This window comes from Artibeus jamaicensis, unplaced genomic scaffold (genome assembly GCF_021234435.1).
Source record: "Artibeus jamaicensis isolate MK-2021 breed Jamaican fruit bat unplaced genomic scaffold, CSHL_Jam_final contig_797, whole genome shotgun sequence".
Lineage (NCBI taxonomy): Eukaryota > Metazoa > Chordata > Mammalia > Chiroptera > Phyllostomidae > Artibeus > Artibeus jamaicensis.
This window is the reverse complement of record NW_026521977.1, coordinates 19,512,166-19,536,650: the sequence shown is the minus strand read 5'-3', so window position 1 is coordinate 19,536,650 and position 24,485 is coordinate 19,512,166. Positions and strand designations below refer to the sequence as shown.

At 39.4% G+C, this 24,485-nt stretch overlaps 1 protein-coding gene across 1 annotated transcript in view; it reads right to left on the bottom strand.

Annotated features, from left to right (window-relative positions):
• The window catches only part of CAPRIN1 (cell cycle associated protein 1), a 39,287-nt gene extending 21,933 nt beyond the window's left edge, over positions 1 to 17,354 (bottom strand). The window contains exons 1-6 of the mRNA XM_037128218.2: positions 17,151 to 17,354; positions 16,384 to 16,593; positions 3,480 to 3,542; positions 3,284 to 3,370; positions 286 to 524; positions 112 to 194 (exon numbers count right to left, since the gene is read on the bottom strand). Of these exons, the coding sequence (XP_036984113.1) occupies positions 112 to 194; positions 286 to 524; positions 3,284 to 3,370; positions 3,480 to 3,542; positions 16,384 to 16,593 (682 nt within the window). The 5' untranslated portion in view covers positions 17,151 to 17,354. The remainder of the gene's footprint in view (positions 1 to 111; positions 195 to 285; positions 525 to 3,283; positions 3,371 to 3,479; positions 3,543 to 16,383; positions 16,594 to 17,150) is intronic.
• Positions 17,355 to 24,485: the final 7,131 nt, after the last annotated feature.

Sequence of the window (24,485 nt, the reverse complement as noted above, 5' to 3'; positions counted from 1 at the left end):
CAAAAGAATTTATCCCATTCTAAAATTTATTCAATTAACATTACTCTTAAGTAGGAAACTCATTTTTAAAGATTTTTAGTTATAAGAACATAAGGTATCAGTGATACTCACAGGTTGTTCCACATACAGATTTTTCTTTGCCTTCCAGCAAGTCCCACAGGTGAATGGAGGCGTGTTCATACTGCTCATTCAACCTTATAATGATAATCAAACAGCTAATTAACTACCTTTCAACTGTCAAGTTAAGGCAACATTCAGAAGGCTCTCTCACCAAACACCACACACCTCAAGCCCATGTCCCGCTCGGGGTCGGCCAGCTTGTAGAACTCGTCCAGCAGGGACAGCTCCTCTTCGGACAGGATCGGCACACCATTCAAGCCTTGTTTCAGGTCAGTGCGCACTTCCTCATCTCCCAATTTGTCCAAAACGTACTGTAGCTCAAGTACAGTTTTTAAACGTTTTTGTTCAGCTTCTTCTCTCATAAGCTGCTCCCGTCGTGCTGTTTTTTTTATTGTTTTCTGAATCTGCATAAGAATATAAACACAAAACATCAAAATAAGTTTTAAAAACTCTACTAGTTCAATCAATTTCAGGTCCAATATAAACAAGACACCTCACTCAATGGGCTAGATGTGACCCCAGTACACGAAAGGATGATTCCCAATTTACAGAGAGTTTATTCCATGATCAATTTTAAGCAGTTGTTATAAAATCAGAACACTTCTTTTGCTAGAAGGTATTATACTACTGAAATGTTATCAATAAAACGATATATTTGGGATTTGCTTCAAAATAATCCAGCAGACAGGGAACAAGAGACTATATGAAATACAACTGCCCATAAGATGGTACATGTAGAAGATGAACAGATATGGGTACGTGAGTGTTCATTATATTCTTTAGTTTTGAAATTTCCCATAATAAAAAGTATAAAAATTAAACATTTAATTAAGGCCCTAAGTCAACTAAAAAATAAACCTAACCACAACAATAAAAAATATTAACTATATCTTCCCTATGACCCAAAGTTCTAAGTACCCATTACTGAGTTCACAAAGAAATGCCAAAACCCACCTGTCACCTCAACCCAATCAATCAACGGCTGGCATTATAATGGCATTCCAACATATTAAAAATAGTGGCTAAAACTGACTCGTTTTTATGAATATGGGCACACTAGCAGAGAAAAAGAAGGTGGCAGTAGAAGACAGATAAAAGCTAAGTATTAATTTTTTCCACTGCTTTTTGTCTACCACTCCTCTTTCTCTTTCCTGGGAAAGCTAAAGGGAGAGCATCAGCCAAACTCAAATACTTCTTTCTCATGCATCGTCTCAGTGTGGGGCCAGAGAAAAGTCCGTCTTTCAAGAGCAATGACAGTGTTTTCCTTCCCACATTCTCCCCTTTCTCAAGCCTCACTAGCATAACTTGAAACAGAGAAAACAAAAATAAAGACATAAAATACAATAAAAAGAAAAATAGGGAAGACATGGAAGGAATAAGGTTGCAATAAGGCAAATCTATAATGGTAGCAGAGAGGGTAGTAAATTAAATGGTATCGTAGCAATAGATGGCAAGCAAATACATATTAACAGAAAGATGAGATCTCTCAGGCCCGCGGTGGATAAGAAAGCTTTCAATTTTGAGGGGACTGCAATTTTAGGGTAGAAAGGTCTAAATTTATAGGCAGCCAGAGAAATGAAGCACTGTAGGAAGAGAGGCAGAAATGTGAAATGAAATCAAGAAAGCAAAAGCAAAAAGATAATAAAGAGCCCTGGCTGGTGTGGCTCAGTGGATTGAGCACGGGCCTGTGAACCAAAGGCTCACAGTTTGATTCCCAGTCAGGGCACATGCCTGGGTTGCAGGTCAGTTCCCAGCAGGGGACACACGAGAGGCAACCATACATTAGTATTTCTCTTTCTCGCTCCTTCCCTTCCTCTCTGAAGATAAATAAATATTTTTTAAAAAAGATAATAAAGCCACTTCAGATGAAATGAGAGGTTCAAGTACGGAAGAATACGAAAATTAGAATAGGTAGGCTAAAGCTAGGTTTAAAGAAGCTCCTGAATACTGAACAAAAAAAGGTGTTCAATAATTGTGGCAAGTACAATAAAGGATCACAGTTGAACCAAAGGACTGCCAATGAAATTAAAGACCTAGTGAAAAGTTTCTAAAAACACCAGTGTTAAAATAGAAGCAAAGGAGGATACACGCATTGCCATTCACATGGCTTCAGAAGTAAATTCTTGCTTCAACTGTATAGCTTCAGAAAGAGGAACTGGGCAGGGTTCCTCAAGCCTGAGGTCTCACCTAAGCTGAGGGGAACAAATTCCTACTTCAGTACAAATTTCCTTTTACTTTTAAAGATAACATGAGTATTTTGCACCTTTAGTCAAATTTAGTTAAGTAGCAATATTATGTGCATAAAATATACTAATTATGCATCAAATACCACTCTAAGCACAACCTTCTGTGAGGTAGGTACTATTATTATTACTGACATTTTACAAATCTGAAAACAGAATGAGACCCTCTCCCCCCTCTCCTCCCCACGCCTCATCTTTCTCTTTCTATCCTATTCAGTAAAAATGGCAGAATCAAGATTCAAACCAGGAAGTCTGGTTGCAGAATCAGAACTTCTAATCAAGGTATTGCACTCTCATCACATAACAAACTGTTTATTCGTTTTACCAAATCACAGACAACTTTGTATTCTAATGTTAGCCTTCCTCCAAATAAGTTAACACTAATTCAGGACATTTTATGATCTCAGCTGAACAAATTATTTGACTTTGTATTTAATTTTTGTCCTGTTGCCAAAGGCTTTTGTCATTGCAAAAAATATTTGGGAAAAACACACTACTTGGTGGGTCAAGAGTAATGCATCAGTCTGCCACATTCCTTAAAAGCCCTAATGGAAAGAATGGTTACCAACTATATAAATGAACCTATTTTCAGATAGTTAATGGAACTGTAAGACAGTCATTAAGCACAGAGGAATATATAAAAAGTAAATGACTACCATGTCTTATCTTTTTAAACCAATGAGAAGAACCTTGGGGTAACTACTATACATGTTTGTCATATCTGAAAGCCAGTCCTTTTAAAATGCATCTTTTGCGTGTTCAACTTTACAGAATTCAAAGGCATCTTAGATACAATTGGATCTAAACCTCTCACCTTAAAGAGTTTATCAATAGTAATGCAAGGACTAAAACAAAACAAATTTTTTTCTGCATTCCTTATTTAAAATACTTCATAAACACATATACCACTTTTAACTTACATCTTGACTTAATGCCATGAAACTCCTCTGTAATTCTTTTGCAAACTCCAAGTTATTTGTGACTTCCTGGTACTTAGATACGGCATCCTAAAATAACAAACATAGAACACAACTTTATTGGAAACATAAACACAACATTAATTTTCTTGTTAAAAATAGTGAGCATAAAATTTTAAATACAATGAGGCATCTTTACCAGCTGGTCTTGATTAAGCCTTTCACCTTTGTTCATTCGCTCCTGGTAATCATCAAGCTTGCCCTATATTAAAAAAAAAATTTTTAATTCCACAATGGAACCATATACCAGCTTAAAATAACAAATCCCACATAATCCTAAATTTGTCTCAAATCTTGCCCTAAATATACTCCAGTTTGAGTTAGAACATAAAATAACTTAGTTTAACAGTGAGCTAAAAATAATTTTAAATACTCTAGCCACTGCTAAATGATTACCAAATATTTTATTATAAGCCAATGATACAACATTGCTCATTCGTTATGTTTCTTTTTTAAAAAAGTATGCATCAGTGGACCCAGGCACATGGTCCCTCCATCCCTGTGGGTGAGAGACGGAATATGGCTATGATCTTGCTTATACTCAAGTGAGCCTATAAGACACTTTATAACGTGTTAAAAATTTGTCACTCCCTCCCCCACCAAAGAATTCACATGACTAAGTGATATAAATATTGTGTATTTCCTGGAAAAAAAACCCAAACCCATGTGCTTATTGTCTTTGATGTGCCTTATCCACTTCTCTTGAATATGACATACTTCAGGCCATCACATCACCTGTGGGGAGTACACTAGTCAACGGCTCTCCTTCGGTATTATCTCAAAAATGGAATTAAATGCACAAATGGGGCATAAAATTAACCCCTGGTCATGGGTTTTTTGCTAAGATGAAAACTCCGGAGGTGTCCCAGGCTACTACCGTTCAATAAAACCCCAGAGAAACGATATTCAGGTAATGCAACACAGTCAAGAATCCAGTTATGGTTTAATGGGTCGAAGGAAAGGGACTAAGAAGAAATCTAACTTAAGGAAATTTTATAAATAACCACAATAAATTATAAACATATGTAGTTCCTTACCCATGGCAATAAAATTAACCAAGAAACAAAATACAAAGCAAGGTTCTGATAAAATGCACTCAGAGGCACAACACAAGTTTAAAACCAATGTCAATAAGCTGTTTTATATCACGTGATATAAAACTTTTATTGTTTTATAACCCCCCCTTAATTTAGATTTCTACTTATTCCCTCACCTCTGACCTCTGAACTGTCTTTGTTCATCTATTTTTTAAGAAGAATAAGCTACTTTTTTCGAAGAAATAAAAAACTAAACAGGTTAAAATTTCCTTTTAATTGCAACTTAGAATGTAACAGTTCTACAGTCAGAATTCTTCTACTTCAAAATATATGGATAATAGAAAACATGACTAAAGAAGAAGAACCTGAAATTTAGTGTTAGTACATCATTAAAATTCTGAGCTAAATACTAGGCAAAAGAAAAATTCCTACTAACTTATACCTGGCATTCATTATCTTCCCTGTTATGATATTGTACATTTTTCATGAAAACTGTTGCCAGATATAAAAATACACAGTAAGTGTACTCTAGATCTCTCACAGGGTAGAGTTTTATATACCTAGCTTATTCAACTTTATCATTTCAGGCCCTGTGAACCTAAAACATATGTGCCTATCAAAATCAATGTCAAAATCAAATTCCCCCCAAAAAAGCTTATATATATATATATATATATATATATATATATATATATGAAAATAAACATGGATTTTTTTAAATGTTAACAATTATACCTGAATGACAGAATTATAGATGGAACTTCCTTTTCCTTTATTATGTACACTTAGACATTCTGCAATGAACATATATACATATAGTCTATACAATAAAACTTTAATTTCATGCTATATAAAAGATGTTAAAATTGACAGATTTTGGGAGTGTCAGGACCTTCACCTGTAAGATCCTTAAATATGAATCTATACCACCCTAGAGTGGACAAGCTGTTCTGTGACAGAAAAGTTCCAATTACCTACCCTGTAGCAAATTTAGTATTCGTCCAACCAATAGGTCTATGGCAGATTACACTGCCCAGAGTTACCACATCTGCAGTCCTACACTGTGACTCTGGCACTTCCCCATCAGAACTAGTCCAATTCCCCTGCCATTGTACTGAAAGGGCTTCAACCAACAAGGTACAGTAAAAGTGCTCCTGTATGACTTGCAAGACTGAGTCATAAAAGCATTGTATCTCTGCTCTCTTTGCTGGTCACTAAGAACACTGGTGTTTGGAACCCAAGCCATCATATGAGAAGTTCAGTAACGCTGTGGATGCCATGCTATGAGGAAGCCAAACCATGAAGAGTGCTCTTGTGGAAGATTCTGGTCAGCAATGCTAGTGTTAGAGTCATCCCAGCCCAGGCATCAAACATGTGAGCCAACAAGCCTGAGTTTACCCAGCTGAGGCCCTAGGTATCATGGAGCAGAGACACAAACACGCTATATGCCCTGTCTGAATACCTGACAAGGCAGAATCCATATGCATGATAAAATGATGTACTGTAAGTTTTGAAGCAATCTATCACAGCAATAACTGGAAACAAGGTTAAAAAGGAAATGAAAAGGGAAAGCCATTATGATGTGAAACTCAGCTTCAATATAAATCTTCATGGAATACATCAACAGAAAGTATGTAAAATGACCTTCTGGGCAGCCAAAATAAAGACCTATAACTTTATTAAAGCTCATACATCAACTTATTGTGACTTTTATATTACTGTAATGTTTCTAATTTTTCGTAGTAATTCGAGAGCCATGATTTTTCAATGTAGAAGAAATGCTAAAAACACCAAAAGAACTGAGTTTGAGGAGAAAAATGTGTTAAAAAGTCATGATATGACTGAAAAATCCCAAAGATCTTTAACAAGGGGTCTTCAAAAAGTGTATCAGTTCTTTATTCCTGGCGAGTTGAATTGATGCCTCTGAAGGCATCCAATCAAAACATGTAGTTAGTCAAATGAATGGAAATTAGGTCCTGTGAAATATTTTTCTATTCATAATGAAAAGTTTCAGCATATTTGTTACTCTGTAGCTGTTAACACTATCCTGCAGTTATAACTATCCTATTCCCTGTCCTTGGGTCAGGAAAGCAAGATCCTGGTTCTGGTCATAAGTTCCTAATAATAATAATTGGCACCTCTGGTGCCAATAATAGTTGGAACTGAAAGCACCTCTGCTCACTGTTACATATAATTAGATCCCCACACAGTGGAGACCCTATGATGGTCGAGGTCAGTGATTCTCAAAGTGTGATCCCCAACCAGCAACAAGCCATCACCTAGGAACTTTCACTGGTGTGGGACCCAGTGATGTTTTTTTTATGAAGCCCCTGGGTGATTCTGATGTGTGTTTAAAGTGTGAGAAACATCCACCAAAGTCAAATACACTGAAATTCTCTTGTAGTAGTGAGTCCAGCAGAACGTAGAAATAAATAATTCTAAAACAAACATATGATATGAATTGTGATCTACAAACCTTTATATATCAGCCTCCATTTGGAAATAGGTTGCTTAAAAAGTTCAACTTTAAACACAGAAAACTTGTTGAAAGGTGGCTTTCTAGACCGGCTGATAAATCTATTTAACCTATTAATTACCTGTATAAGATCCACTTATGATCTGAACACCTTCCAATCGTAAGTAATACTTTTATTAAATCTCACATTGTCAGCCAAAGTTCCTGAAGTTTGGAGTACATTATGGTTAAACTCAGTGGTGAATGCCGAATTTTACACTAGAAACAAAGAGCCTCTCTAGGACAATCAATTGGTCTAACTTTCTACTTTTCAAAATAAGGGCAGCAGGCAATCCCAGCTCACTCCTAAGTAGTTTTAAGAGATAAGAAAAGGGATGTGGTATCTGCACTGGCCCCAATACTACAGTTTGCCAAATCTCTGAAAGAGCAGGCTGCAGAGACAAATGACACCATCCTTCACAGGCTCATTCCCATTATCACATCCTACTCAGATGGCTTAAGTAAAGTCCAAGTAGAAAAATTGTCCACTTGGGGTTAAAATTTGAAGTATAAACTAAATCAATATATACTGTAAATAAGGGCTTGTCACAGTGGCTGCACCAACTTATTAACTCCAACAAAAATAGAGGGACAAAGATAAAAGTGCTCCAGACAAACAGCTATTTTTCTTCCCTAAACTAGCAGTTACCTAACACACTGTTAACACTGTTAAACTGGTCATCCACATAAAATATAAAGCATTATCTTTATGAAGACTGGAGCTGTTTTCCTAGCATTAACAAGATAACTTCTTCATCAGAAAGCCCACCATAATACTGATAACAAAAACCTGCCCTGTTAGATTCTATCTTGAAATACCTATCTTGAAATGCAGTTTAGGGTTTCTTTTTCAACTACTGAGTGTCCAGAGTGTATTAAAAATTCATTTACAGACTCACATGTGAACAAAATAAAAATCAGGTCATCAACCAGATTATCCAGAGACTCTGAAGGGAAACCATCAGACAGAGGTATAACTATAGGAAGTAAACATCAAGACACTATACAGTTGTGTGGTACTAATAAATAATTATCCCAGCAAGTGCTGCCCAGTCCCACTCTATCTTCTGTATCTTTAATACTTGGAACAGTTGACACTATGTGGCAGACACCCAAATTTAAAGCAGTGGTAGCTAACCCTACCAGGGAGGCACTACTATCAATCATATTTCACCTAATCGGAAACTGAGAAACTGAGAGAACAATTAAGCCTCAGGTGACAAATCCCAGCAAAACCATTTGTGCTGCAACACACCCGTCCCCCTTCATAATGCCACTCTGGATTCCGGCCGCTGCTACAGTTCCCTTGGGCCCTACTGCTGCTGTTTTCCGCTTCTCTTTTCCACAGAACAATGATTCTGCTGAATCACAGTACATCTATATCTTCCACTCTTCCCAAAGATTTTTTCATCACTACCAAAGTTACCTCATTAAAATGTTTTTAAAAAATTCAATCCAGTACCATAAGGATGCCAGAAGACAAATATCCCAAACAGCTGTCCTCCTCCTAAGCGCTCCTTCCTTCCTATTATATCCAACAAATTCCTTAAGTGAGTACTTTTAAAAAAACATTTTTTAAATTATACAAATAAAAAGATAGCAGAGATAAGAGACTAAAAAACAATAAAAATTCTTCAACTAGACACTGTAAACAGTCACAACAACAAAGATTAGAAGGAGACAACACCTGAAATTGTGGCCATCCAGGCAACTATGTAAATCCTGTTCTCAATTAAGATCTCCAAGTGGGACAGAACATGTACTTAACTTAAAAATGAAGGCTGAAATGACAGTGGTGAGAGCTTTAAATTGTCTTCAGTCAAATAAATCACTTCTATAGTACTAAAAAACCTCTAGAAAGAAAATATAAAATCAAAAAATAAAGATTTATTTTCCTCTCAATTCTCCATAATGTTCAGTGGCCTTTCTAGATACTGTTTCAAGTTCCCACTTCTAACATGCCCTGTTTTTCCCCTAGAAACATCAGCTCTGACTCTGCCTACATAATGGTAGGCAGCTGACTCTGCCTCCAGCTTACCCTCCACCAATTTAACTGAGAATTAGCAGCTAGTAAAATTCACAAAAGTCAGAGATAGTAAGAAACATCTTCTCACTTTTTAAAAGAACAGCAGAGAGCACTTAGTACAATCTGTGGATGATCCTTAATAGCTATCTTCAAGTGCTAGAAGCCTTCTCAAGCAGAAGTCTGAGTTGTTCCAAGTAAATAAACTATATATTAAAGAGTGGTGGTGTGACGTAAAAGAACTTGTCCAAAAACGAAACTTGCACTAGCATTCTACCAGGTCCAGGGGACTGCTTAATGCAGAAATTGAATGAACACCTATCTCTATTCAGAATTCAGAATGTTTTAACACTAAGAACAATAAAAGGATGCTAAATTAGATGTTACCTAAGGTCCCATCATTAAGATAATTTTTCAAGCAGATGAGTAACCAGGGGTTTAATCTGACAAGACTTTTGCCCACCTAAGAAGGAAAAACAAGATAAAAGATAATCCTGTAAAGTTACTCATCCATGACTATAATTATGCAGTGAAATGCATAATTATAAATGAATGGAAGCAGCTAGTAAGAAAATGAAAAGTATAATATTAAAAAGAGTTTCAGCATCACTTATTTTGAATTGTATTTTTGAAAGTTTAAAGCTGCCCTGGCTGGTGTGGCTCAGTGGATTGAGCACAGGCCTACAAACCAAAGAACCTCAGGTTGGATTCCCAATCAGGGCACATGCCTGGGTTGCATGCCAGGTCCCCAGTGCAGGGCGAATGAGAGGTAATCACACACTGATGTTTCTTTCCCTCTCTTTCTCCCTCCCTTCCTCGCTCTCTGAAAATAAGTAAGTAAAATCTTAAAAAATAAATATAGAAATTTAAAGCTTGTGCATTTGAAAAACAAATGATCATTCTTAATCTTAACAGGTATCTTCTGAATTATTAGTTATTTTAACCAAGCTACTCATTTGAGTAATTCAGTACAAAGGAATGATATTTATACACACTCTGTTGGGAATTCAATGTAAAAAGGTATGAATTCGAATTCATTTAAAAAGGTTTTTCCCCAATGAATAAAGTATATTTCAGTTATTTCTGTTTGGATAACAGCATTAAGTGGAATGCAATAACATTTCTAGCAATTTTTAACTGTGCAAATACCAAGAATCATCAATGTTCTCCTTCCTAAGATTATTCACAAATCTTGCTTACACTACCTACATTTTAAAGTAAGTGTGTTCTACTTGTCTATTCACTAACTCTACTGAGAGGAAGAAAGGGAAGGAGGGAAGGAGAAGAGAACCAAAATCCTCCAGGAAAAATTCCACTTTAATTAAAAAAACACAAGTTGCCCTCGATCTTTCTCTCCTTCCCTTCCCCTCTGAAGATAAATAAATAAATCTTTAAAAAAAAAAAAAAAAAAAAACACAAGTAAATACTTCTATACAAAGAGCATTTTCCCCTCACTGATTAATCCATTTTAACAGAGTTTTGCAGGTGAAGATACAGTATGTGTATGCAAGGATTTAGTCAAACTAGCAAATATTTAACATACACCATGTGGCAAAGTGTGTCAACAGCCTCTGCCTTGTAGAAGCTTAATACCTATTTTGAAAAACACATAAGGTAAGAAACATAAGGCACTGTAAAAATGTCAAAGTATACAGACAATAGGTAGCACAGGAAGTTAAAGGAAACAGACTTTAGTTGAGCATGGTCAAGAAGCACACCTTCCCATTTCCTCAGGAAATAAGAAATTCTGAATTCTGCCCAGTAAAGTCTCTTTCATCTATGTTTTTACACTCATGTTCTACCCAACAAAAGCACTGGTATAGCTAGTGAAGAAAAAAATTTTAAATATGCAGAAGCCATGCAGTTTACAGTTCCAACTCTGGCTAAATCTCACTTCGGCTACTCCTCACGTTCTTCTCTACAACATACATACCACTCATTTCCCCCCGGGGAAAAAGGGTCCACTTACTAAAAATTATCCAAAAGTTTAGAATACAAGAATTAAGATAGAAAGGTTGACATACCTCCTACTCCTTTCTACTGGGTATGCTTTCCCCAAATTTTCTGGTCTACAACATGCCAAGTTTGAGCAGAGACTGGGAAATGTGCATTTGGAGCTTATCTATGCATAAAGAGAAACTTCAGAGTTTAAACTTTAAAATTAATTTCATTACAACATGGATATCCCAACAACACGGGATGTTCCCTAGACTGCTAGTCTGAGGACCCCATTACCTGGACAGCCACAAAAATTAACAATGGCACATTGATAAAGGTCTAACAGTGAAGAAACAAGAAGCTTCTTTTGCTTTCGGCTTTTTAAAACAAAAGAACTCTAAAATTAAAGAATGTGAAGTAAAAAGCTTCACATGATCTACAGGCTCAGCATAAATATGAAAAATTACACTTACAATGCAGAGTATTACAAACTCTAATTACCCCCATAAAATATTACAAGAGATCTTGGGATTCACCCACTCCATGCCAGGTCATTTCACAAGAGCATCTCAATTTCCTCTTCTGTAAAATGAATTGAATTGTAAGACGGCTTTAAGCCAGGGGTGTCAAACTCATTTTCACCAGGGGCCATATCAGCCTCGCAACTGCCTTCAAAGGGCCAAACGTAATTTTAGGACAGTATAATTTTAGGACTGTATAAATGTAACTACTCCTTAACTAGGGGCAAGGAGCCTGGCACTGCCACTGGGGTGAAACAAGGTGCCAGGCGGATAAAATAAGGTGGAGGGCCAGATTCGCCCCATGGGCCTTGTGTTTTTTTACCTGTGCTTTAAGCTCTCAAAAAAATCTTAGGTTCTCTTAACAGTATGGTAATAAAATTAAGGCCATACTGTTTTAGTTTAACCTTTTGCAAGTACTTACTAATTTTTTCAAAGATAAAACAATAACAGACAAATCTTCATGTAATTCTAAACGTAAACTAAGAAATTACTTAAAAGTATGACAAGTTGCATGCTTAATCTCTAAGTCACACAAAATTTATTCCTATATAAACATTTGCCACATTGATATTAGCCTAGCAGGGTCTAACCTTTCAGTGTCTCTGGGCCACACTGGAAGAAGAGCTGTCTTGGGCCACATACTAAATACGCTGGAACACACTACCACAAAAGGATCTCATAATGTTTTAAGTAAATTTACAATTTTGTGCTGAGCTGCATTCACAGCCATCCCCGGCCTCTAGTGGCCCATGGGCTGCTGGTTGAACGCCCCTAGAAAATAACATGGCCAGGTAAAAACAATACATTCTCATTGTAATACTTAGGATTCTACCCTCATCCCAGAAAAAGGTACCCCTATTATCACATGAGGGACTTCACATTCTTTTCCTCTTTAAATTGAAATTTAAATATTTCCCCATGGGCAAGTGCATTCGCATGCAGAGGAGTGCACACAGACAGCGCACATACACACACGCCGACAGAGGGAAACAACTTAAGCATTATAAATGCTTTTTCATCTGTGACAAGGTGAATGCAAAACAAAGTAATCTTGCCCTCTGCATTGCAGAAGGAATAGTTCATGTAATCAATGGAGAGCTAACACATCAGAGATTTTAACTGTCAAGAAAAACTTCTGATATTTTATTTCAAATATTTAACAAAGAAATTAGCTGTACAATAGCTACATTGAAAATTCTCGCTGAAATAGAGAACAAGTGGGCAGCGACCAGAGGGGAGAGGGAAGGGAACTTAAGGGGAAAAAGGGGGAGGGATTTTGAGGAACAAGTATGAAAGACACAGAGATGAGGACTGGGGGGGGGGGGGGGGAATGGGAGGGAGGTGGGGAGACCGGGCGGGGGGGGGGGGGGGGGGTGGGAAAAATAGATTAAAAAAAAAAAATGTACTTGAAAAGTAACTAAATAAAATTTAATATTAAAAAAAAAATTCTAAGTATACTGCAATGCTCTGGGAAGAGATGTTATCCTTTCTAATAACAAAAACATAATTTTTCTGAATAATATTAACCGCAAAGTATAAAGATCAAGAAGACTTTAAGGGGCAGTATGAAACAGTACACTTGGACTAACACATCTGTTCACTATTGGCTACAAAGATGGCAGGCTGTCTTGCAAGAGAACACTGGTGCATCTTTTCTCCTACCAAAGTCACTGGTGTCTAAATCTACTATACTTACAAAGTGTGTAACAATTGTAAAATGTCATCTATTAAAACACCCTTTGTTCTGCACAAGATCTGATTACATCTTACCATATAAATGAGGTCTCTTCAGTTTAAATTAAGACTTGATTTCAAAATATCATCTTACATTGCCTAGGGCCCAGTTTTATACCGACTGATTAAAAACTAGGCAATCACTCAACTCGTTATTTATACTTTAATCAATTTGAAGATTTGTAAGTGGAGTTTTACACTAGATTATTTTTATTATAGCTGTCTTTCCTCTCTCTGCTAAACACCCATGCAGTCTTTACAAGCCCAAATTTTGAAAACTACCAGGCCATTCAGTTGCATTACATAATAGGATCCTATTTCATCAATGTTAATCATGCATTCTCAATGAACAGATACATGCTTAGCTTTCCTCACAGGACTGGACTTACTAGAAAACAAATAACTTTCCTTTTTAAATAAAGTGAAATAAAGTTATTGCAACTCTATGCCACAAAGTAATAATACATTATCTAGCAGTAATTTTTGTCAGAATACTTCATTTTAGAACACATGAAAAAAGCATTTTGAAACACAACTCAAATTTAAGTTGCTAAGTGGACTGAAATAAAAAGAAATCCAGTTACACACAGTAACCTACTTCATCCCATAACAGTTTCTAAAAAGGTACAAAACCAATTTGTGAAGTAAATCCTATTTTAGGTGTATTAAAAGTGCTCACTCACTACTGAAAAATGAATCAGCCCTGGCCGGTGTGGCTCAGATGGTTGGAGCGCTGTCCCGCAACTGAAAGGTTGAGGGTTCAATTCCCGGTCAGGGCACATACCTAGGTTGTGGGTTCGATCCCTGGTCCGGATGCGTAAGGGAGGCAACCAATCGATGCTTCTCTCTCGCATCGATGTTTCTCTTTCTCCCTTCCTCTCTCTCTCTAAAAAGCAATGAAAAAAAAATGTCCTCGGTTGATTAAAAAAAAAAAAAAATGAATCAGTTAAGTCCTTCCATACAACAAATCATCAAGACACCAGGAAAAAAGCCTTGAGTTTCTCAAAAAGTAAACTTCTAGTTTTAGTAGTAATTAAGCCACATCAGTACTTCCAACTTATCCATTTAAATATAGTATTTAGAAATACAAACCTATGCAGGAATGACCTGCCATGGTTCAGGTACTCCTAAAGCTTCTAAACTAGATTTCTATTTTCCTCCAATTTCTCTTGAACACAAGACACTAACTAGACTCATCTCACAACTAAGCTGGCTGCTCATCTGTACCTGACTTTATACCAACACCTTTGAAGACTGACTTTTCAGTCATTAAAATATAAGTGTATATACTTAAAATATTGCTCCATTAATATTTATTTTGATTCCTATCCTAAAAGAACAGAGATTTCCTAGGAATTCTGAAATCATTCAAGCAAAACCCAGATTGACAGGTTTATCGTTTTAAGAGGGTTTAAAAAAATACCTAAGTCTCAATTTCAAATACAGTAACAAAAACTAAATCAGATGGTAGACTCAGACTTATAATGGCCTTGACCATGCTTATTCTATTACATATTTGAATGTAGGTACTTTATAATTAAATTACTTTTGTTGCCTAGTTGATATTGATAAGCCTATTATTGCAATCATTTATAATAAACTATGCTTGTTGATCAAAATAATGGATCAGAAAAAAAGGTAGAAATCCACAATTAGCATCTTTCAATTTTGAATAAAGAAATTCAAATAAAATTCCCAATATAGAAGTATCAAACCTAAAAACGTTTGTTTGAAAATTCAAAAAGGTGGAAGGAATAATTAAATGAACCACTAAAATAATTGAGACTTAAATATCAACAGTTTTCTTCAAGTTATTTCCCATAGCCCAAATTTTGGCCTAAGAATTACTACCTCAACATCTTAGTAACGCAATTAGGTGGCTACCTAAATGAACATTTTTAAATGACTTCCTCAAAATTCAACATGTTATAAACATGTTTAAATGACTTCCTCAAAATTCAACATGTTATAAACATGTTTCAACATGTTTTACTAGAGGCAGACAAGCAAAAGTTATCAAATGAAAGTCAATTATTTTTCTTTTTAAGGTAAAAGACAAAAGTTCGCATAATAGTCACTGATGTAATCACCCCATTTTCTGTACTACTGATTTGTTTCTCCCTTACCACTTCCAATCTTACCAAGGATGAATTATTCACTCTGCCTAGACCTTTCCTCCACGTACGTGTACACACTCTCTCTCTTACACACACCCGTCCCTCTAAAACACTGCCCTGGGCTGAAAGCTTAAAACAAAGGCCGACTTGAAGATAAACCTCATGGTGTGACCTAGGGTGGCTAAACATTGAATCCAAAATATTGTGGGTGTGGCTCGATTTTTTTTTTTTTTTTTGGATGGGGGCGAGGAAGGCCAGTCGGGGCGGCTGCCTGGTCTCTGCCCTCCCCCTCTGCTTTCGCTTTGTGCTCACAATGCAGCTCCTGTAAAGCGCTTCCCTCTCCCCGCAGCCGCCGCCATGTTAGTCGCTCTCTCCATGTGCCCCAAGACCCAACGCTCCTCTTGGTGTAACCCACACCCTCTCCCCAACAAATCTCAATCGGTGAGGTCTCCCTCCCATCCCTCTTTAGTGCCCCAAAGGACAAAAAGCCGCATGAGAATATCTTCTCTGGAACGAGCTGAGCGACAGGCTCGGGGGCACCTAAACAATTGAAACAAAGAAGGAAACGTAGGAAGCCCATCCGATGGGGGCAGGGGTAGCAAATCGAAGACCCACTCAAAAGGGGATTGGTGGGAAAGCAATTCTAGTTTAAGACCCTAAATAAATACACTTCTCTTCCAAAGGAGAAGAGGGGACACTGAACAAATCTCAAGTACACAGTAACGGAGAGGACAAACCCCCCGGCTAGAGGACGCAGGCCGCCCCAACTCCACGAGGGAGTCGGTTGAACCCTTAGTCCCCACACTGGGATCTCGTTTCTCCCCGCTGGCCCTACTCAAAGAATTCGGTAACGGGGGAAAAGGGCATCACACAGTTAAATCTGGCGACAGGACAGGTCCCCACCCTTATACACCTCACGCCCAAAGGCCTGACTCACAGCAGGGGGACAGTAATCAAGAGTCCTGGGGGCAGCGCCGCGTCCCAGTCAGGTGACAAGCACCTCCCCTAGAAACCCGCTTTCCGGGCACGAAGCTCCCGTGTACTGTGGACAACGGGAGGCGGGGGGCGATGGAAGGGAAATGCCTGAGGAGAAGAGTGAAGGATACCGCAGGCAGTGTCGGAGCACCAAACCCTCCCTTCCCCGCCAAATCCTGGCACCTTTTTCTTCTCCAGGTTCCGAAGTTTCTTGTCGATCACCCCGAGAATCTGTTTCATGGCCTCGGTCTGGACAGCGCCGGTGCCCGTTGCGGTGTGCTGAGAAGCCGGTGCAGCGGCTCCGGCCCCCGCCTCACTCCCAGAGGACCCCGACGCGGGTGGCGGTCCAGACGACTTGCTGCCGCTTCCGCTGTGGCTGGTGGCCGAGGGCATCTTTGGACCGTAAGAGGAAAGAAGAAAAAGCGGGAGGAAGGACAGGAGCGGCGAGTCAGGCGGCGGACGGGGCGAGATGCGGGACAAAACGCGCAACGAGCTAGAGCCTGCGCGAGCGGGTGGGGGTGGGGACGAGGCCGTGCGCGCCGCGAGGGCAGGAAGGGACGGCAAGCGCGCGCGCGACCCGCCAGCGGAGCGCCCGGCCCGGTCTCGCACCGCCCCCGGTCCCGCCCCTCCCCCGCGCGGGTCACCAGCTCGGCCTACCCGCCTGGGGGCACCGCGGCTCGCGCTAGGGGCGGGGCCTCGCAGAGCCGGCCAACTGCCAGTGCAACGGTCTCCGCAGGGGAGGGCCTGCCGGCAGAGTCGCCTGCCCAGGAAGGGAGGGAAGAGAGAGGTCGAGGCTGGGAGGCCGAGAAGGGTGGAGAAGGGCACTGGAAATGACTTGGGGAAAGAAGGGGGGCGGGGGACTTGAGGATCAAGCTCCTAGCGAAAGTCCAGCCGATCCAGAGGTATAGGACACTAGAGGTAGCAGCGCCTCGGTCCGAGATGGCGCTCACCGTGCGCGCGCGAAGGCCGCTGGAGATCCCGAGTGGGCGGCTGAAGGGGCAAGGGTGGCGGCGCGTTCTGGGCAGTGTTGTACGCTCCGTGTGTGCAGGTCGCTTCGCCCCGTCCCCGCTGCACCGAGATCCGCTGCTAGTGAGGTAGAGATCCGGGAGCAGAAGGGACTTAGCCAGCCAGCCCTCTGGGACGGAGGGGGCGGGGAAAGCGGCGGGCGGGGACCTTCGCTGCTGCTCGGGCTGCCCAGAGCGAACGCCTGTTGGAGAAGCCCCACCCCCTCGGCTTCCTACCGGCCCTGCCCAAGTACCCGGTGTGGGGGGTGGCCGCTCTGCAAAAGTCAGGACAGCCCATAGGAGGTTGCAGGAGCGATGCCTTGAGTTTTGAACGAAATCGAAGCTAGGGTCCTTCAGGCGAAATCGCTTGACGTCCAAACGGGGACAATAGGTGTCAAGCAGCTGGATCTGAAGCTGGCTGCTGCCGTGTATAGAGCTCTTATTTGGTGGGGGTGGGGTGGGGTGGCAAAGGTTTCTGCAAGTAAGGGGTGCATGGAGTGGGTGGTGCAATCCCAGCTCCTAGAATTCTGTATGCAAAGCAAGCAAACTCCTACATGCCAAAAGGTCTTAAAAAGACAACTTCCCCCACAAATAATCACCCAGTAACCTAGGAATTCTCTGTAGAACGCGTTGGAAATGAGCAATATACTCCAGACTCATTAAAAATAACCGTCAGCTACTTTAAGATGACATTTTCCAGTAGGCCTGAGTATTGCAATTTAGACCTTTTTCCTTGATTTAGATGCACCTGAAATTTTTAAGAGAATGATTAATGAAATGAAACAATTTTTTTTTTTTGCCCCAAGAGAATTATTCCAGTCTTGTAATTAACCTAGGGTGTGGTTGTGGACAGTGAACAGAAAATAAACCAAGTGCTGGTAGGAAATGTATTAAAAAATATAAACAGCAGAAAATTCAGCAACATAATGTATGACAACAGTAAATGACAAATTCCATGAAAACAGGATTTACAGAGGATTCTACCAAACTCACTCCTTTGGAGACTAAAATGAGTAATGCTGGCAACAGTGTATCCTGAGGGAGCCTGGGATGCACTGCAGAGAAACCACTGCAGTCTCCATCAAGATACTTCAGTTAGCTACGCAGTCTGTAGACATTCATTCAAATACTAGTTGAACACCTTACTGTATGTTAAGAACTCTTTAGTGCTAGGAATTGTAGACAAAAATATCTTCATGGGACTTACATTCTACATGGTAAGAAGATAAGTAAATACATGTCAGATAGTGAGGTGGTAGAAAAAATAAACGGGGTGGTCAAGAAAAGCCTTACACTTGAGCTAAGACTGAAGGAAATGAGGAAGGCCAAGTAGTTAGTTATCTTGGAAGAATTTTCTGGGTAGAAGGAACACCAAGTGCCAGGGTCTGAGACCAGAGTGTGTTTGCTGAGTTCTAGGAACAGCATGGAGACAGCAGTGTCTACAACAGAGCAGGAGATGAGGTCAGAGACATGAAAGAGGGCCAGTCTTGTAAATCCTGACAGGTCATTGTAAGGACTTTGGCTTTTGCTGAGTGAAATATGAAGTCACTGCATGCATACTTTTAAGAGGAGGAGTCACATGATTAACCTGTGGGGTTTTTTTTAATCCCCTCGATGCTGTATAAAGAATTTATAATAAGTGGCTATTAGAGGTGAGAGGGAGGGTAGAACAAGAGCAGACACCGGGAGTCCAATTTGGAGGCTGTTGAAATAATACAGCCCAGAGACAGTGGTGGTCAATGTCAGTGTGTTATAGTAAATGTGGTGACAGGTGATTGAATGATTTACACATTGTGATTGTAGAACCAACAGGGTTTGCCAATTGTATGAGAGAAGTCAGAGTTGACCTAAGATTATTAAGATTGAAATACCTGAACTGTGCTTAGCACTTTGCTAAGCACTCTGCAAGCCTAGAGGCTAGAACGGATGATCAGAATTCTTTAGCTTCTTTCAGCTTTTGGTGTACTCAGCCTGACCAGTATCACTATCAGAATCTCAGACTCCAGCCCAGGCCTACCAAATCTGCATTTTAACAAGAACCCCAGCTGATTTATATGCATCCTGGATTTTTTTTTTTTTTTTTTTGCTGGTCAGGGGGCAGGGAGGGAGTCACTCCTCCATTCCTTCATTCCTTAGAACTTGACCAGTATCTTTCAGATCAGATATGAAATATTCTATCAGGCATATTTTCCCCAGACCTACAGAACTAAATTCTTAGGGGTGGAGCCAGCAATCTTTGTTATCAAGCCCATTGGGTGACTCTGATGCACACTAATGTACAAGAACTGTTGACTTGGACCCTGCTAACGATTCAGGTTTGAGTTGAGGGCTTATGATAAGGTGAGAAAGGAAGGCCTCTTCTGCCTTTCCTTGACACATTACGACTCAGTAGCAGACTCAGTAGCAATTATGAAGCATAAAGATTCACCGTCTGCTAAATTAGACTTTTCAAGAGAAAGAAAAGTAGATTGTTAAGAGGTAGAAGGACAGATGACAACACAGATAACCAAGAGTCTCCTCTGGGGGTTGGTCTCACAGCCCAGTATATCAAGATAAAAGCTAGGTTGTACTGCAGTAACAATCTTGAAAGCTCTGTGGCTTAAAAAAGGGATTTGCCAACTATACATAGTCCCTGGGCCAAGTGACCCTCCATCTGTTTTTGTAAACAAAGTTTTTTTGAGACACAGCCATATCCCTTTATGTATACATTGTGGCAATTTTTGTGCCACAGGAGAGCAGAGTTGAGTAATTGTGACACAGACAGCATATATAAAACCTAAAATACTGTCTTATTCATTATAGAAGTTTACCAATCCCTGACCTAAAACAAGTGATATATATCCATCGTGGTTCACAGAGGACTCTGCTCATAGTGGTCACGCAGTACATTTAGGCCAATGGAGCAACCATATTTCGAGTGTTGCTGACTACTGTGCCATAAGGAAAAAGAACTCAAAAGTATGTGGAGTGTCATATACTTTCGGCTCACACCTCATTGGCCAGGAAGAGACACGTGACCCTAGCATCCTATTCTAATCAGATGCCCAGATCTGATACCTGTCCTGCTCTCACTTCCTACGATACAACATTCCAATCCCATTTCTTTGGTTTTTCTGACATTCTTGTAGCTGTTTGTTCAGATCAGCAAGTTCAGGAAGACGAATAAACTTATGGCAAAGCAGTGTCTTGCCCAGCCCAATGTCATGGTCCCAGAAAACCAAATTTGTCTATTTTCTACCTGACAAAAATGGGACTAAAGCTATATTTATGTCAACTTTTTGTGCTTACTATTTTCTAACCTTTTTTTCTGATTTAAAGCCATGTAGTGCTTGGAGTTATTATCTCACTGAAGAAATAGAAAAATTTTTAGAAATAGAGTTTCTCAGAAAAACAGTAGGAACACAGACTATGTCTATAAACAAAAAACTTTCTCCCAAAACCTCGGTACTAAAGTTATACCCAATATTAATATATTTTCATTTTTAATTGAGTTTTAGAGAGAAAAAGGAAGGGGGGAGGGAGGGAGGGGGAGAGAGAGAAAGAAGCTGATTCGTCGTTCTCCTTATTTACACGTTCATTGGTTGCTTCTCCTACATGTCCTGACCTGACCGGTGATCAAACCCAAAACCCTGGCATAGCAAGATGATGCACTAACCAACTGAACTAATATTAGGGGCCAACATTAATAAATTTTAATAACACAAATCTCCCAAGCTGACAATCACTTGTTTAATTTACTAGACAACAGCAATCTGAAGCCTCCGCAGTCAAGTGAAGTAATTGAATGACTTATTCTGATCACTTTGGCAAAATAGTTCAGCTGCTTCAACTTGAATCATCCAATAAGCCAATGCCAAGGTTATTTGTAGCAAAAGAGGGGAAATTTTCTCTGAATTACATTAATTACTGCAGCAGACTGACAGAAACGTAGCCTAGGTGTGAACCATGCTACGCAGAGAGCTAAGGCTCCTGTTTTTTAGTCATTTTACAACTCAGCAGTAGACATTTGTATCATAATTTTTCCAGTACTGCCTTTTTTATGATGTCATAATTATTTATACGCTCATGAGGCACCATTAGACTCTGATCTTTTCAAGGGAAGAAAGCAGTTGTCTTCACCTCTGTACCATCAAAAGCAATAATATGCCCGGCACAGATGTCTTGTCAGTAAACATTGCCTGTATTCACATATTGGTGTAGTATCACTATTTGTTGGTCCATGCTGCCTCTTTCCCTTATTACATTGTGGTTATCAGCTGAAGTAACATTCTTTTCCACTTGCATTTTCTTATGTCTACCTTTTCTTCATTGTAATACTATGATCAGAAATACAGTTCATATTTTGTAGAGGCACAATGTGTCCAGAATAATTTTATCAGGTTTCACAAAATACAGTTGTTTCTTATTGAACACTCTTAGAAGCTATGCACTGTTTTCAACATAAAAGCAAAAATATTTTGAGCAGGCATTAAAGTGTTCCATAGAATTACTTTTATGAATTATACATTCTGTTAATTTGATGTTTATATTTCAGTGGTTCTCAACCTGTAGCAATTTTGCCTGCCCTCCTCTGCAAAGGTATTTGGTAACATGTGGAGATTTGTCTAAGCTGTCACAACTTGCGCCGGGGGGTGTGCTATTGACATCGGGAGGCAGAGGTGAAGAACACTTCTAAACATCCCACAATACACAGGATGACACAGAACAGCCCAGGGCGAAATGCCAGTAATGCTGAGATTGAGCAACTCTCTTTTATGAGATAGAAAATGTAGTCATTTGTTCTAGCACTTTACAAGTAAAAATACTGAGATGACAGCGGCAAAAAAAGAAAAAAAGTTTTTAGAAAGAAAGGACGCAACACAACTATACACAGATAATCATCTTCCATCTTGGCAACTGATGTATAATCACGGTCTTTTCCAGGCAATATATAGTATATAAATGTATCTCTCCCTCTCGCGCATACAACCCACTGTGAATAATAGTCTTCTGTGAAGAAGAATTTCTTTCAAAGCAGCAACAGTTCCACAAATTTTAGAAGGAATAAAACTTTGTATCTCAAAGTTACATACTAGGGGAATATAAATATAAAGGTAATTAGCTTATTCAGGATGGTTTCTACAACTAATCAGAATATGTATTATTTCTAGAATAACTTTCACATTTAACAGCACCTCCCCCTGCATTAATGATTTACCCTTCACATGTTACTAACATTTTTTTAAACTTGGGAATCCATGAACTTGATTTAAAGATCTCCCTAACACTAAATTGCTAAAGACATAAAAAATGTTACAGAAAGATGTAGGTCCTGTGTTATTTTCTCTTGAATGTAGATGTGCAGAGGGTGTAGATTTTGCAAAGAGGAGAGGTATAGACGTCCCATCTCAGCTCATCCCTTTTGCCATGCTTCTTAAAGGAGGCGAGACCCACTGCCTTCAAAATCACCAGAATCGGCATTCCCGGATTCCACTTCAGACATTGTATCTATACCCCGGAATCTGAGACCTAGGAATATGCATTTTAAAAATCAAACTCCCCTTTGCACATTCAAGTTTGTGATTCTCAGAGGCACTGTGAAAGTAGTGCACTTACTTCCACAAGAATAAGTATCATAAATGGCCAAACAAAAATTCTTCTTTCAAGGTATCCAGATCTTTCTTCCCAGGAAGTGCTGTGAGGACCTCTGAAGCAGGACACGTGGACAATCACCAGGTAGGTGGGAAAGGACGGCCAACTCAAGTTAGTGATTCAGAAAGGTACAGCCGGGTTCCAAACTGTTGAGAGAAATGTGCAGAGGGAAAAATCTAAACAGAGTGGAAGGTCGGGGAAGGGAATGGGAGGTGACTCAGCAAATCTGTTGTGCCGACTATTTTACATTATACTTAAAAAGCTAATGGCTAAGAAAGAGGGGCAGGAATTAGAGCCCTGGGGCTGAAACTTGAGAATGCTTCAGAATATCCTGGGGACCTTGATAAGGCTCCACTGCCAGCCTTTTACTCCAGAGAATGGGATTGTGTGGATCTGGGGCGGGCAGGTAATTTACATTTGTAACAAGTCCTCTTGGTATTGTCCATGCTGCTAGTCTGGAAAACACATTCTGCAAAGCCCGGGATTAGAGCCATTAATTTTTTTTTTAAATAATGGAGCAAGAAAAAAGAGTAAGAGGGAGAAGACATTTTAAAAAGTGATCAAAGATAACCCTAGTATAATATCATGTTTCATGCTGCTAGTTTTTGTTTTGCGTTTTCTTTGTCAAGACACCAGAAGAGAAAAAATAGAAGAGGATTTTGGACAGGCTGGTCATGCTTCAGTAAGACCATTGCTTCCAGAGGGCCCTGGGAGAAGGAACCAGAGATCTTTTCTCTAGACTCTTCTTGCCTATACTAAATGCCTCTAACAACAGCCCTGCGAGAGCTGTCACCCTGCAAGGTCACGTTCCTTGGCGGTTTTTTTGGAGTTAGAGTAGGTGGCACACAGTTTTGTCATGAATGCTGAGCTAACATCCACCTGAAGAAGAAAGAAGCCAGTTCTCTAGGTTGGCATGGGCGGGTCTGATGAGAAAAAGAAAGAGGTGATAATGTTACCAGAAATGTGGTTTTTTTGACACCTTTTCACAGGGAAAAAAATACAAACCAAAATTAAGTCTATTTTTATTTAGATTTTATTCATTTATCTTTAGAAGGGAAGGGAAGGAGAGAGGGAGAGAAATATCAATGTATGGTTGCTTCTTGTGCATCCCCTGCTGGGAACTGGCCTGCAACCCAGGCATGTGCCCTGACTGGGAATCAAACCACAGTCCTTTGGTTCACAGGCCCACACTCAATCCACTGAGCTACACTAGCCAGGGCATAATTAAGTCTATTTTTAAAACCTTTGGTTTTTGAAATTGCAAGAGTGATATAAGTTTAATTCAGATTAAAAGTGAATTATTTTTAAAAGTAAAATTTAACAGTCCAATTTGATGTATAACAGCTTTGTTGAGACACAATTTATATACTATGAAAGGTACCATTTTAAAGTATACAATTAAGTGGTTTGGGGTATACTCACAAGGTAATACAACCATCACTATTGTCTAATTTTAGTACATTTTATTACCCCCAAAATTAACATGTACCCATTAGTAGTTACAACCTTTTCTCAGCCCCTGGCTACCATTAGCCTAATTTTGTCTCTATGGATTTGCTTATTCTGGACATTTTATATAAAGAGCACTATATATACTATACAGCCTTTATACCTGGCTTATTTCACTTAACATATTTTCAAGATTCATCC